Source organism: Sabethes cyaneus, chromosome 3 (genome assembly GCF_943734655.1).
Source record: "Sabethes cyaneus chromosome 3, idSabCyanKW18_F2, whole genome shotgun sequence".
NCBI lineage: Eukaryota > Metazoa > Arthropoda > Insecta > Diptera > Culicidae > Sabethes > Sabethes cyaneus.
In genome coordinates, this window is record NC_071355.1 from 14,113,875 (window position 1) to 14,127,872 (window position 13,998).

Below are 13,998 nucleotides of genomic sequence, written 5' to 3' on the forward strand. Positions count from 1 at the left end.
GTACCTAAAATTGTATTCAAATTCTTTGTGTCGGTAATTAGCTGTAAATTAGCATTGTCAGCACTATAAGAAGGTTATCAGTAAAGTAGCTGTATATTTTACCAAAATAGCATTTAAGTAGCATTTAAGGCGATTTAAATGCTTATTGGCCTACATTTGAATAGCATTGGTGATGCTTATTGGTTACCTGGGATGCTTTCATAGTTACGTAACTGCCAAAATGAATCATCTAAGATTGGAATCCTCAGAAACTTGCAAAACTCGAGATTGTGACAAAGATCACCCGAGATTCATGATTTATGTACAACACAGGTTATTTTGTGGCAATACGAAGTTTGTCGGGTCAGCTAGTATGTTATATACAGAAGGCAGCAACAGCGATAATTGACGAATATTAACTGAACAGATTTTTCGTGACGTTACAACGGAGCTACGACCCTCTCTGTGTAGAGCAGAGCGTTGTAACGTCACGAAAAGTAAAATCTGTTTAAAAATTAACTTCACTAATTATCGGAATTCTGAACATAGCAAGTTGTTCAGTATTCATCTCTTATCAAATCATAAAAGAAAGTCTTTAGATAAAATTTGAAAGAGAGCAGAATTTTCATATTTTTAACAGAAGCAAAAGACAAATTTCTGGCGTATTGTAACGTCACGCTACATATTTGCTTTCCAAAACCATCTAGGTAAGGCAAATGCTATTAATTTGTTCATTTTTAATAGGAAATTTTATGCTCTTTCCAAATATATAATAATATTTGGGGGTTTCTCAACGATTTTCTTAGCTGAAACACAAATACTGTGCACAAATACGATGTAACGTCACGCCGGAATGTGTCAAAAACATATGAAATCTGAACAGAAAAGCAGTTCACTTTGACAAAACAAAAGCGTTACAAAATCGGGTAAAAACGTAATAAAATCGGGGGTGACAAAATCGACGAGTGACAAAATCGGGTCATCACTGTATATACGATAACGATACCAGAGCTAATTTTCCATTCCAAAATCGGCGCCATGAAGATGTTCATTATTTCAAAATAGCCCTAGAAATTGTGTAAAACTAATAGACTAATCTCAAGTTTTCAGTCTTGACCTTGAAATGTGGTCATACATATAAATTAATATTTTTTGAAACGATGGTTCTACAATTGATGAAGGGACGGTAGGGGAAAGAAATGAAAGTTTTTTTTTTGGTGAAGGAGGGGAAAAGCGGAAAGGAAGAGGGGGGGGTAGCTATGTTTGACAAGTAGTCATTTTGACTCCTCCAGCATTGGACAAAAGGTCTTCCCCTCCTTCACCAAAAAAAATTTCATTTCTTTCCCCTACTGTCCCTTTATCAATTGTAGAACCATCGTTTCAAAAAATATTAATAAAACTAATAGTTCAAACAATAATAAATAGTTCAAAAAACATAAACACACAACACAGAACAAAATTGGCGATCGTTAAAGTAAATTTTCTTGAAAAAATCATGTTACGATATAAGACAATTTCGATAAAAGACAACTTTTTGAAATTATAAATTGTCTATATCGCGGTATCCCTGTAATATTATTTTCTGTATGTTATGTTTTTCAATATTTAGGTATTAGAAATGTTTTTTTTATTATTGATCAATATCCCCTAAGGTCATCAAATTCTTTTTGCAATTTTTTTACTGTCTAGTTGAAATCATCAAGTAGCATGAAAACTATAACATTAAGGTTAAACAAAAATTTTCTTTCACCCGGATAATCGAATCCCGGAATAATCGAGTCCGGCCTGTATATTAAGGGTGAAAAAATATTTCCATAGGGGAAAGTAATATATTTTCAACAGTGTCTTGCCCCTCGGGGGAAGTTCTGTTTGGCCGGATAGGCCTCTAGGACCGGACACTAGCGATATCTCGAAAACAAGGAATGATCAAATTATTTGGAAAGAATAGGACAATAGTACCATTAAGCTAATATTTTTATCGTTTTTTTGTTTTTGAGAAATCGCCTTTGTCAGGGCATAGCGGTCTGTCCGGCCATACAGGACTTCCCCCTACTGCAAATGAAAACTGCTGTTTATATTCAAACTTTCATCACGAACCCCGCATAACGTAATTCTCCGCCAACCGGTCGTTGGCACAACCCTTGTGATTTTTTTTGCTGATAATATTGTTTATCTCCACATTAAAGGAAAGACCAATGTAATAAAGCCGGTATTTATGGAGTTTTATCTGAAAACCTAAAGTGTCCGACCATATAGGACTCCCCCCTAGTTAATTAGGCTTAGTGCGTCGTAGATCTGTGAGGATTTCTGCGATTTCCCTGAGCATCGAAGGTTTTGCTAATATTAGTAAAGGTACATACATATTTTTTGAGTCGTTTGGCAAACTATATCTGGAGGGCGTTATGATCTGAAATTTCGAACACATATAAACAAAAAATTCGTATATAAAATTCTTTCTTTTAATTTAAAGTGCTTTAAAATTTTTCTTTTTGGGGAAGTCTTTAAACCCGAGGTAATGCCACAGACAAACAGACATAACTCTCCTTTTCCATTCTTCCCACCAATTACTTCGTCATTTCAAATTTGGGCTTAGTTGGGAATGTTTCTGTTGTCATCAAAGTGGCGCTTTTTACGAACGGAGAGGAATTACCCATAAAAAAATACTTGCTAGTTACTATTCTATATGTCGATCATATAGATCATATAAATCTTCCAAGTGTTATGTTTGTTTGTCTGTGGTAACGCTTTTAAAAATTAGGTAACCCACTATCAACAGCCGTACCTAACGTACGTACGGTAACGTACCGACTTACAGCGTGCATCGAGTGTGTCCTTAAATAACGAAATTTAGCAACAAGAAGTCAGTTCAAACACGACAGTAGTCAGAAGTGGTTAGTGAAATTATTGAGTCTGAAGTTTGCTAAAATTTATTTATACTGCTAGTTTAGTTTATACTGCTCGAATCCAGTAAACATAATGGCTGCTTTCAACTCCGGAAAATATGGGCTAGCTCAGCCAAACCCCGGTTGTAGCAAGTCGGTTATACAAGTCAAATTAACAGACTCTATGTTGCTCGCTATTGAGAGTCAGCTTAAAGGTGGATCCTCGATGAGACCACAAATGCAAGTGACCGAAAACGGCCGCCAGGGTCATATATCTTTCGGTGATCAAAAATTCACCTTCACCGTTTCGGACATCGAAGGCAGCGCGTCGACGGAATGCGTCAAACAAAGTCCGGGCCAACAGCTACACAATGTGGCCCACATAGGGCAAAAAATGGACCTTCAAGACAGCGAAGACGCGTACGAGAAAGCCAAGCAATGGCTGATGGCTAGACAAAAAGATAAATCTGCCAAAATCCCGGTGGCCAAGCCCGACGAAAGGATCAACCGTGAAATAATGAAGCGGAGTATTAGGGAAAGATTAATCCATCTACTAGCAGTAAAGGTGTGTAAAAAGGCAGAGCTGGTTGCAAAATTGACCGCCGAAGGCATTCGCGAGGAAGAACAAAAGTGCATAACACAAGTACTGAATGACATCACCACTTTCTGTGGTCAAGTTTACGTACTGCGGCGGCACATTTGGAAGGAGGTGAAGGAAGACTGGCCGTTCTATTCCGAACAGGAGCGGCAAGCGATGAAAAAGCGTAAACCGCGTTCCGACACAGGTTCATCCACCTCCAAACAGAGTTCGGCCAACAACAACAACTTGCCAATCGGTGGCAAAAGACGGCTTGATAGCGATGACGTTGATATTATGCCTAAGGCTAAGGAACCGCGGTTGGCTGATCACAGTCGGAAGAACGACGATGGCGAACACCAAGAATACCTTCGACTGCACGAGGCCATCCAACAAAGAGCCGAAAAATTCGCCCAACTCGAGGAAGAGCTTATTCGACAGCGGGAGCGATATAAGGAAATCGAAAAAACTATCCTTGAGGAATACAATAGTGCCGAATTTCTCGAGAAAAAAGCCAGATATGCGTATCTACGTAAGAAGCTGTCTTCCATCGACAATGCACGATTATGACGTTATGGTTACTAATACGGACCGTAGAAAAGTTCATTAATTAAGTTATTTTTAATATTAATTCTTGTATAGATAGTAAAATGAGATATTTTAAATACCTTGTTTTCATTTCGTTAGCATTTCTTCGAGTATATTTGAACGATAATCTGATGTTTTCCCTACGTTTCGACACTTTTCTGGCAAATCTTTTGTGATAGACCTATTAGTTTTTTTTACAGGATATAGGATTTTATAGGACAGCTGTAAGAGTACAGGACCTTTGCGGGTCTAGTGCTACGAGCCTGTTGTCTCTAACAGTCCCTCCTAGACGAGATTCTAACATGCTGGCATGTTAAACCAGTGTTTGTTGCTCCCTGGCACACTGGGAGATTCTTATGTTGGCATTCAGCTGTCCGTTTCCATATCTCGTCTATCACTATGAAAGCTCAATCCAGCTCATGTGTCTTGCTGCAACTCCGATAGATGCCCATCCCTAAATAGTCCTTTCAGCAATACATCGGATCGTATCTTCACTGTCTAATTAGATCGATTTGCTTCAACTTTTCGTGAATTCGGCTTTTAAACTAGGTGCTACTGATAATCATATCTCTGGGAGCGCCAAAAGTCATGAATCCCGTGACATGCAGACAGGCCGTCTATGTCATGTACGAAGCGAAAAAATCTCACGTTCGAATAACTCATGATCAGATGCAATTCAAACAATAAATGCCATTGGTCTCTTGTTTGTTAACTATAAAATACTTTTTGAGGACTGTTCGAAAATATGAAACTAGTCGTGAATCGCCTAGTAAAGAGAAGCTCCTGTCCGCGGAAGTGGCTTCTAAAAACACTATGATAGCTCCTGCCTTGTCCCTGCTCGACTCAGGTGTAGCCGAGATTCAATGCTTCCGGTCTGCCAGGTATCATTATTAACAGCAGAGCTCTATCTGCATATTCTTCTGCGCTGAAAGGTGTAGCCATCAGAAACAAAAACGTGCATCGTGACGTTCATCATTCGTGATCACTTGACTTAATCGATATCGTGAATTTTATGTCCTTTCAGAACAGAGCGTCTGTTGTACGCCTTCTGTTCTCCAAGCAATCCGTTTCAGTCTACTTTATTGGCGCCTTATTCCGTCTGTAATGAAAACCGGGCCCCTAACTGGACGCCACATTTTTGTGGTAAGAATCGCAGCTTGCTCCCTCCCCTTGGTCATACATTCCGGTTATCTCCGAATCTAAAGTAGCACTTATCAAAACTTTTTAAGGCCATTGCAAATCATTTTCAAAATTTTTGTCACCCAAATCAGATGGTCGAAAAACGCGAAATAGAACCAAGGCCCGGAGGGCCAAGTGTCATATACCAATCGATAGGGTTCGACGAATTGAGCAATGTCTGTATGTGTGTGTATGTATGTGTGTACAGCTCATTTTTTATCACCTGTATCTCGGAGATGGCTGAACCGATTCATCCGCTATTACTTTTGTTTGAAAGGCATTTATGCCTAGTAGTACGACGATTCGTTTAAAAGTTATAGGCAAAAATGTGAAAACTACGTGACACGGTTTTTTTCGGAACTACACAACCAATTTTAATGATCTTAGTACCAAATGAAAGCTCTTGCTATCGCTAAACTTTCTACTAAGTTTCATCGAAACCAAATATGCAGTTTAAAAGTTACGCTTAAAAAACCAGTTTTGACAAGGTCCAAATGATCGCCTGTTTCTCAGAAATGGCTAAACCGATTTATGCGCTATTAGTTTCCGCTATTAGTTTCATTTGAAAGGTAATATAGCCGGAAAGATCACTATTGAATTGTTTTTTGATTGGACGTTTAGTTTGAAAGTTATGAGCAACCGTATACACCACACCAAAATTAACTATAATTTATAATGATTTTAACCAAGGAAAATAATTAATTTGCCTAATTTCAATTATTTTAATGTCAAACGAGAGGTTTTGACACTACGAATATATATGCAAAATTTTATAAGAATTGGTTTTTCCGGTCAAAAGATATTAACCCTCGAACACTCGCGCTAACTTTTGTAACACAGTTACTCGCGCGCACAATAGTCTAAAACCAAAGAAAACGTGCGCACTAGAGTTTTGACTAGGAAAGCTTGGTTTCAAGTTTATCAAACTTTTGGAAGAGTTTCTTGAAATTGAATGCTCTATCGTCTGGTGGAATTCGAATTTTTATTAATCCCCCTAAAAGTGAAATAAAAAAATTATTTTCCTTCAGTTTTCTTTTTCCTTGATGGTTTGAGACCCCTCACCCCTGTGGTAGAGGGATAAGGACTCCCAGACAAATAAAACATAAATTTTTACGTAACTCAAATACTAATCGAACTCGAGAAATTTAAGACTCTTTCATAAAACATTAGTCAGTAACAAGACCACCAGAAATTATCAATAGTAACACTAGGTGATTCAGGGCGAGGCGGACGCAGGCCACGAGTGTTGCCGGCGACCTGCCGTCGGAAGCGTCGGCCACTGTTGGGTCACTCCTGCGAAATGGTACTTTCTATGAAAACATTTTCCGTGAAATGGAACATCCCGCGTATAAGGTTTTTCGCGAAATCTTATTCTGCGAAACTCTATATTCCGCGTTATGGTCAACCGAGAATTGGTGTTCCGCAAAATGGTATTCGGTATTCGGTAATTTTTTAACAGTTTTTTACAGTTTAATTTGTGGCAATACGAAGTTTGTCGGGTCAGCTAGTACCGTGAAAGCACCTAATTCCGATCACCTAAGGCATGATTCATCTTTGAGCCCCTACTGAAAAATATAGCTTTGATATTTATTTACACGGCATGTGTCTTTAGCAAGTATTTTCAATTATGTTTCATGAAAAAATACTACCTAAATTATTTACCGAAAGTTAAAAAAAATGCGTCAAAGTATGATGTATCAGTGCACCTAATTCCGATCACAGGTGTATCTAATTCCGATCACGTCATGATGAGCTGTTAAAGTATAAAACTAGGGTAAAGAACCGGTTTTAAGCAGTCTAAGCGGGTCACTGATTGTTTTACCTTATTACAAGCGATGGGTTGACTAAGTTTAGTTTTTAGCTTTTTTTAGCTATCTTTAGTTCTTCAAGCTGTTACCATTGGAAGACACTATTGTTGAGTCCCCATAAAAAATCCCTCGAACTTTTCCCCCTATTCAGTAAGTTCGCGTTCCTATCCGTGACCTACTAATCGGCATAGCGTATCGGCATAGAATCGTAAAATGCCATCTGTCTAAATTGTTTATCGGGGCATACACTCACCGCACCGTTCGGCAAACGGTATTCGTCGTCTCTTTTATTCTCTAGTGTTCTTATGGGAAACTGCGTGTTTGACGTCTCACTCGCTGTTCATAAAGATGGTGGGAGAACAAAAGAGGTAAACATATAGCAGTACAAACGATCCGACTGAACAGTGTTGTCAAAGCAAATAACATTGAAACACATCGTTGCTTCATTAAATCACTGAGAAAATCTTCGAAAATTATTGAAAAAGCTGTCTTTTTTGTTGTTTTTAATAAAGAAAAATTAATTATGAACATACATTTCTCTTAAAAGTATTGAACCACGTTTTCACCATAGGAGGTTTCAGTTAATTTCAAACTTAAAATTCTTATTTCCAGAACCGAGACAGTATCTTGGCAACACGATAGTTCATCAGTTGTGCTGCAGCTGCTGCTACTGGTGAACAGGTCCCATCAATTCAGAATTTGTTTTCAGTTTTGTTAGAAAATAATAAAACTTTCGGCTAGTGACAAAGCCTTAGATAATAGAAAAAAAGAGACTGAATAATATGGTATGTGACAATTGAGTGCTTGACTTTCAGAGTGGTTGTAATCAGTGCTGAAAATTTGATGAATTCGTCAGTAGCAAGGTGGCGATTGCTGAAGAGCAGCTGAAAAATGTACGTTTTTGGACAACAATTTTTAATCTATATATAAAAATGAAATGCTGTTCGTGTGTCCGGTATAGACTCGCAAACCGCTCGACGGATTTTGATGAAACTTGGCATACACATTGCGTTTGATGTGAGGAATGTTGTTAGCATGGTTTGAGACCCCTCCCCCCTCTAGAAGGGGGGGCTCCCATACAAATGAAACACAAATTTCTGCATAACTCGGGAACTAATCAAGCAAATGGAACCAAATTTGGCATGTGAAGGTTTTTGGAGGCACAAATTTTTTCTATTGTAGATTGAGAACCCTCCTTCTTCTAAGAGGGGGGGGGCTCCCATACAAATAATACCAAAATTTCCACATAACTTGACTATTAATCAAGCAAATGGAACCAAATTTGGCATGTGGGGGATTTTAGAGACATGATTTTTTTCTATGGATGTTTGAGACCCCTCCTCCTCTAGAAAGGGGAGGGCTCCCGTACAAATGAAACATAAATTTCTCTATAACTCGGGAACTAATCAAGCAAATGGAACCAAATTTGGTATGTGAAGGTTTTTGGAGGCAGAAATTTTTTCTATGGTAAATTAAAACCTCTCCTCCCTTTAAGAGGGAGGCGGGGGGCGGGGTATTTCATACAAATAAAACAAAAATTTCCTCACAGCTTGATTATTAATCAAGCAAATGGAACCAAATTTGGCATGTGGGGGTTTCTGGAGGTAGAATTTTTTTTCTATGGTAGATTGAGAAACCTCCTTTCTCTAAGAGGGGGGGGGGCTCCCATACAAATAAAACACAAATTTCCCATAACTCGACTATTAATCAAGCAAATGAATTTGGAAGTTACTGGAGGCACAATTTTTTTTATGGCGTATTGAGATTCCTCTCCTCTCTTGAAGAGGGGAGGGCTCTCATACAGATTAAACAGAATTTTTTGCAATACTCAAAAAGTAATCGAACTCGCGAGTGTTGCCGTCCATACTAAAATATAAGATAAATTTGGTACACAATTGTTAAGAATAAATCGGTGAAGCCTAGATAATGGGTCAAATTAAATAAAAGTAAGATAATATAATACCTATTTAAAAAAAAATTGAAGAAAAAACACATTGTTGAAATGAAAATATGAAGAAAATAATGTTGTGATTACACTAAGTTTATGGTTTCTGACCAGTTTTCAACTGATGTTTTATTACGATTTTGCCAACATTACCATTTTAAGGGTTGGTAATAAAACCCAAATTGTTACGTTGGACTGCTCGAGTCACAAATGCTGATGCGTTGGATTAGAAATTTGCGGCATGATTTAGGAATATCTTGGGTTGTCAAAAAGAAAGCTCTTGGTTGCAAGAATGTACCCCCTTTTTAAATTATTTTCAGGCAATTTCCAAGTGGCGGGGGGGGGGGGGTGACAAAAACTTTTAAAATTATTTGCAATGGCCTAATAATTTTATTTAAAATGCTACGGTGACGAAAATATACATTAAATTATGCATGGCGTAGCAACGCGCGCCGGGTCCTCTAGTTCATCATATTTCTTGTCGGAAACTCAGTAAATTGTGTTTGTGTGTATGGTTGAGTGATTTGTGAAAATGATCCTATCAAAAGATTTTGAAAATATGAATAAAAAAGTGCATTTTCGGCTCATTTATGTTCAACTGATTAAAATAGGTGACACTGCTTAACTCGTTCCTTACCCTATTGTCAACTCGTACCAAATGGATCTGAAATGTATTGCATTTATGTAGTTAAACGACACTCTCCCTTCCAGTCATCTTCTGCTTGCGTTAATGATCATTATTGTCATTTGCTTAATTTTCATAAAATTTGTATACTCAAAAGATCGTCAAGCGGATTATAAAACTTTCCTCTTCTTTTATCTTTGTTCAACTGTTACAATTACAATAAAAATGGGTCACATTCGACGTTTTCATAAAGCTTTGATCATAAATAATAGTACAAATCAAATCAGAAAGGTTGTGTTCCAGACATGACCTCGTAGTTGGTGTAGAACTACGTGAGGCTGGTTTTCGCGAAGAAACCTCGAATATTAAAGAAAACTTTTTACACCATATTGGTATATGTGTAGCGTAAAATAGCGTAAAGTAAAAAAAAAACAAACAATATAATAATAATATTATCTTGCTGTACCGTAGGTGAGCTGTTTTGTGATATCAAAAACGAAAATTTGTACCAGTGCTAAGATTGGAATTTGCGTATAGAAATTTGCCTCACGCATCCAGCTATTAACAAAGTTCTAGGAGAAAACTTAAGTCCTCAAAATAATATGTTGTTGTTATATTAAAAGAACACGCATTAATAAGATAGTTCATAACTGCGCTGTCACTGTCGCTTGTTTGCAGCGTTAGAAAAGCAAAACGTCTGAGCCTCTCAGTTGGCCTCGAGGTACGGCACTGGTGTAATAACCTTGATCAAATGAATATATCTAATTTATAACAAGATTAGTTCTAGATAATAAGTATTTTATAACAAAGTCTCCTTTGCGTTCGGTTATAAACTTGGTCTCGATAGCAGTTGAAATAACTAAAATTGGACCAAAATTTGCTCAAGGCATATCACAAATACATCAAATTATGATATAATTTGATCTAGTTTATATCCATATGAGTAACAAAAATCAGTATTCTGTCTTGCTGTATAACCAAATTGTAACAAATCAATTTATAAGTAACAGAACGAGATAGAATCTTGGTAGAAACATGTATGACAAAGTTGGATAGAAATATCAACTTGAGCAACAATTCTGTAAGATTTTTGTTAGAATTACCTGATCGGGAAGCTAGACATCACATGTTCGAATCTCGACTGAAAGAGTCAAAGGATTTGTAGCACTAGTCCTACAATTGTCCCGTACTCTTACAGGCTGCGAAGTCTGTGGTATAAAAACAGAAGGTCAAAATTCCAAATCGGAATGTAGCACCAAGGCTATACTGTGCTCTATAGTAAGCAAAACACACGCAAGTTTGTTTTGTTTCTTTGTCTTGAATCGGCAGCAGCCACAAGCTTGATGCTTGTGAAGATGCAGAGGATTCCCTGGTCTTTATTAGCAACAAGTATTGGACTAACATTCCTTCCCACCCACCAGGAACAGTGCGCTGTCCTAAGCATGCGTGTTCCAGACATCATTTTGCAATTTTCATCGGTCCTGGTGAATAACCGACTAGCATCACACGGGCGGAATCCTATGCTTATGCTTATACTTATGCTTGCTTATGCTAATCAGCAACAGCCACAAGCTTGGTGTGTAATGGTCGTCCGTGCCTGGGAAGCAAGACTATCATATGGAAAATGTATGCAAAATTTTTAGCTTGAAAGCTTCCGTTAATTTTCATTATTTAGCGATTGGCAAACAATTTTTTCAAGAAAGCCATACAATTGCTGCATCGTTTATGATCAAAATCCGTTTTAAATTGGAAGAGCTACTAGCGTTCAAAATCTTTCATTCTTTCGTGACGGTGGCTTGACTCCAAATTTTGGTTGACACCCAACCGTAAGACGTAGTTCTACGTCAAAAAATTTCGACAATTCTACCATGTTATCATGTTGCAATTAATCCTAAAATCCAAATAGCAACTTCGTTAACTTGCATTTTGCCAGTAATTCCGATCAATTACTTTAATGGAATAAATTCCGCAAATTCAGCATTTTTTCAGCCAAATTTGATATAGAACGTTTACATATGCTTGTATCTATTTGTTATCATAGAATACCGAAGAAGGTAATATGTTTTCACGCTGCTATGATCTTAGCAAATTTGATCGAGTGCTTAGCACTTCAGCTAAGAAAATACATTTTGATGGCGTTTTTTGCTACTGCCTGTCAAATTTAATTTATTTTGAAGTGCATGGTGCCCCAAAGGCATGTTTCAACAACTGACACATAAACACATAGCACAATAACTAAGCGTGCTCGTTTACTACAGATTTTGGCTCAATTGTCTAAAAATTGACCATTTAGGTTGAGAGATCGGAGTTTTGACATTTCCCTAATACATCGCACGTTGTCTTTCCGTACATTCCTTCAGTTTTACCTTGAACGCGCGGAAAGAAAACGTGCGATGTATTAGGGAAATGTCAAAAATGCTGTTCAAATATTACGAACACGTCCGCCATTATGGCTCGTAAAAAGCTGGATACGGTTACCTCTGGAGGTAATCATATCAGGTCACAACAGCCTGCGGTGTTCCTACGCTACCTGTTTGACAGAGGTGCCAGTTCCATAGGAATTTTCAATTTTTACATAAATACAGATCCGCAAACAAAATGTACGGAATTCAGTTTAATATTTACACTTCATTTTCAATTATTATTCACTACTTTTCATAAAATGTCATTCAAAAATGTCGTAGTTTGCTCTTACGCAGCATTAACCTTCGTTCAAAAGATTCTGAATATGTCCTGAATACGACTTATAGCTGAAATACACGAAGCTAAATATGGCATCCCTTCGTGGTTGGGTTCCATTGCTTTCAAAGCGACTCCTTCTGCATGGATCGGATCGGTTCAATCATAAGTTGCAGTGCAAACCAGAGTGAATCTAAAACCGGTATGGAGTCATCGTCGAATGAGTTGTACGCCAACCTACCAGTGCATATTTCCGAGAAGATTTTTCTACAACTGAGTGTTCCGGATCAGTTACGTGCTTCAGTGGTTTGCAAACAGTGGCATTTGACATTATTTAGTTCACGAAAGCTTCTACGTGAGGGTCTTTCCGTGAGAGTGTTTCAATCCGTAAATAGCAAAATACAGCTGATAGACGAAAAACTGATTGAGCATAGCCAGCAGGAATTTCAGAGCATATGTTTTCCAAAAACCTACAGATGGAGGCGGCTCGATTGGAATAAGATGCTCGCTACGATCGATTTTCTTGAGCGTCGACGTCCCATTTTGTCGGCCAAGATAGCAGGGTTCTACCACCGTCATCTGACGATTCCGAGTTCCATGCACCTGTTGGGTAGAAGCTTGCCTTCTCTACAGCATTTAGATATCAACGTTAGCTTTATGGGTAGCGATTCCGACGACTGGACATCGATATTTCAGAATTTTCGTAATATAAATAGCCTCACCATGCGCTGCGGCCACAGTAAGGCAATGGCTGCCGTTCGTAGCAGCTGCGTCAACCTCACAAAATTGAAACTGATAAAGTTTGTTCTGACTGTGAATGATTTGCTGTTTTTCGAATTTCCTGAACTTCAAGAATTGATCATTGATGAAATGGACATTCTTGCGTACCAACTCCCAACTTTGCCGAGATATACGCATATACTTTATCTGCCAAAACTGAAACAACTCACCGTGCTGCTCACAGATTGCACCAGGCTTAATGCTGTCCGACTTCGGCTGGAACTTTACGTTCCTTTTCTAGAAAGTATGACTGCATCGTTTTCAGCCTTCCAAACGATCGGCATCATCGAGCCAAGCTTTGTTCGCTCTCTGACGATAATTTTTATCGATTGTACGCCACGTCACGATAAAGTTAAAGCATCAACTGATCGATGGTTGGAGACTCTAGAGCAGCAACCACCCCCTGAAGTTATTGTAAACCGGAATCGATTGTGGTTGGCAAGGATTGAGCATCATTTTAGTATCATGCGTTGGTACAGTGAGCTGGAGAAACTAACCATTCATTCAGGAATTGCAGCGCGCTTCATGCCTAAAGTATTTTCGTTAATTGCGCTCCGCTGTCCAAGGCTCAAGCAACTATCAACAGACCAATCAATCAGTTCGGAGTTGATGACGTCTTTCGCTGAGCGGGATGTTCGATTGCGGTTGCACAGAGTAGAACATACAAGGCGCGGCTGGACGGTACATTACGATAAGGATTTATATCGATTGGATTATCTTAATCTCTGTCGCCTACGGGCTTCTGCTCGAATAGAAGACTGTTTCGGAGACGTGTTACGCGAAGACTAGTTTAGCATTAAACTTACATTACATTGTACAAAGTTGCTTAGAACGCGTTGTGGTTATCCGATTCTCGGTATCACAAGCAAGACAAATCAATCATCATGCAAAACCATCCGTTGCCGCAGAACCGACATCATTTTAGAAGCTGTTTAATTTGAACCATTGAAGTTAGT

At 38.3% G+C, this 13,998-nt stretch overlaps 1 protein-coding gene across 1 annotated transcript; it reads left to right on the top strand.

The window, feature by feature from the left end:
- The first annotated feature begins 2,955 nt into the window (after positions 1 to 2,955).
- LOC128739294 (RNA polymerase II elongation factor ELL2-like) lies at positions 2,956 to 4,008 on the top strand. Its single transcript, XM_053834772.1, has one exon. It carries the CDS (start codon positions 2,956 to 2,958, stop codon positions 4,006 to 4,008), a length of 1,053 nt encoding a protein of 350 aa, XP_053690747.1.
- The last annotated feature ends 9,990 nt before the right edge of the window (positions 4,009 to 13,998 follow it).

Bases quoted from the DNA above. Each gene is read 5' to 3' on its own strand.
- LOC128739294 (XM_053834772.1), top strand. From the start codon at position 2,956: ATGGCTGCTTTCAACTCCGGAAAATATGGGCTAGCTCAGCCAAACCCC.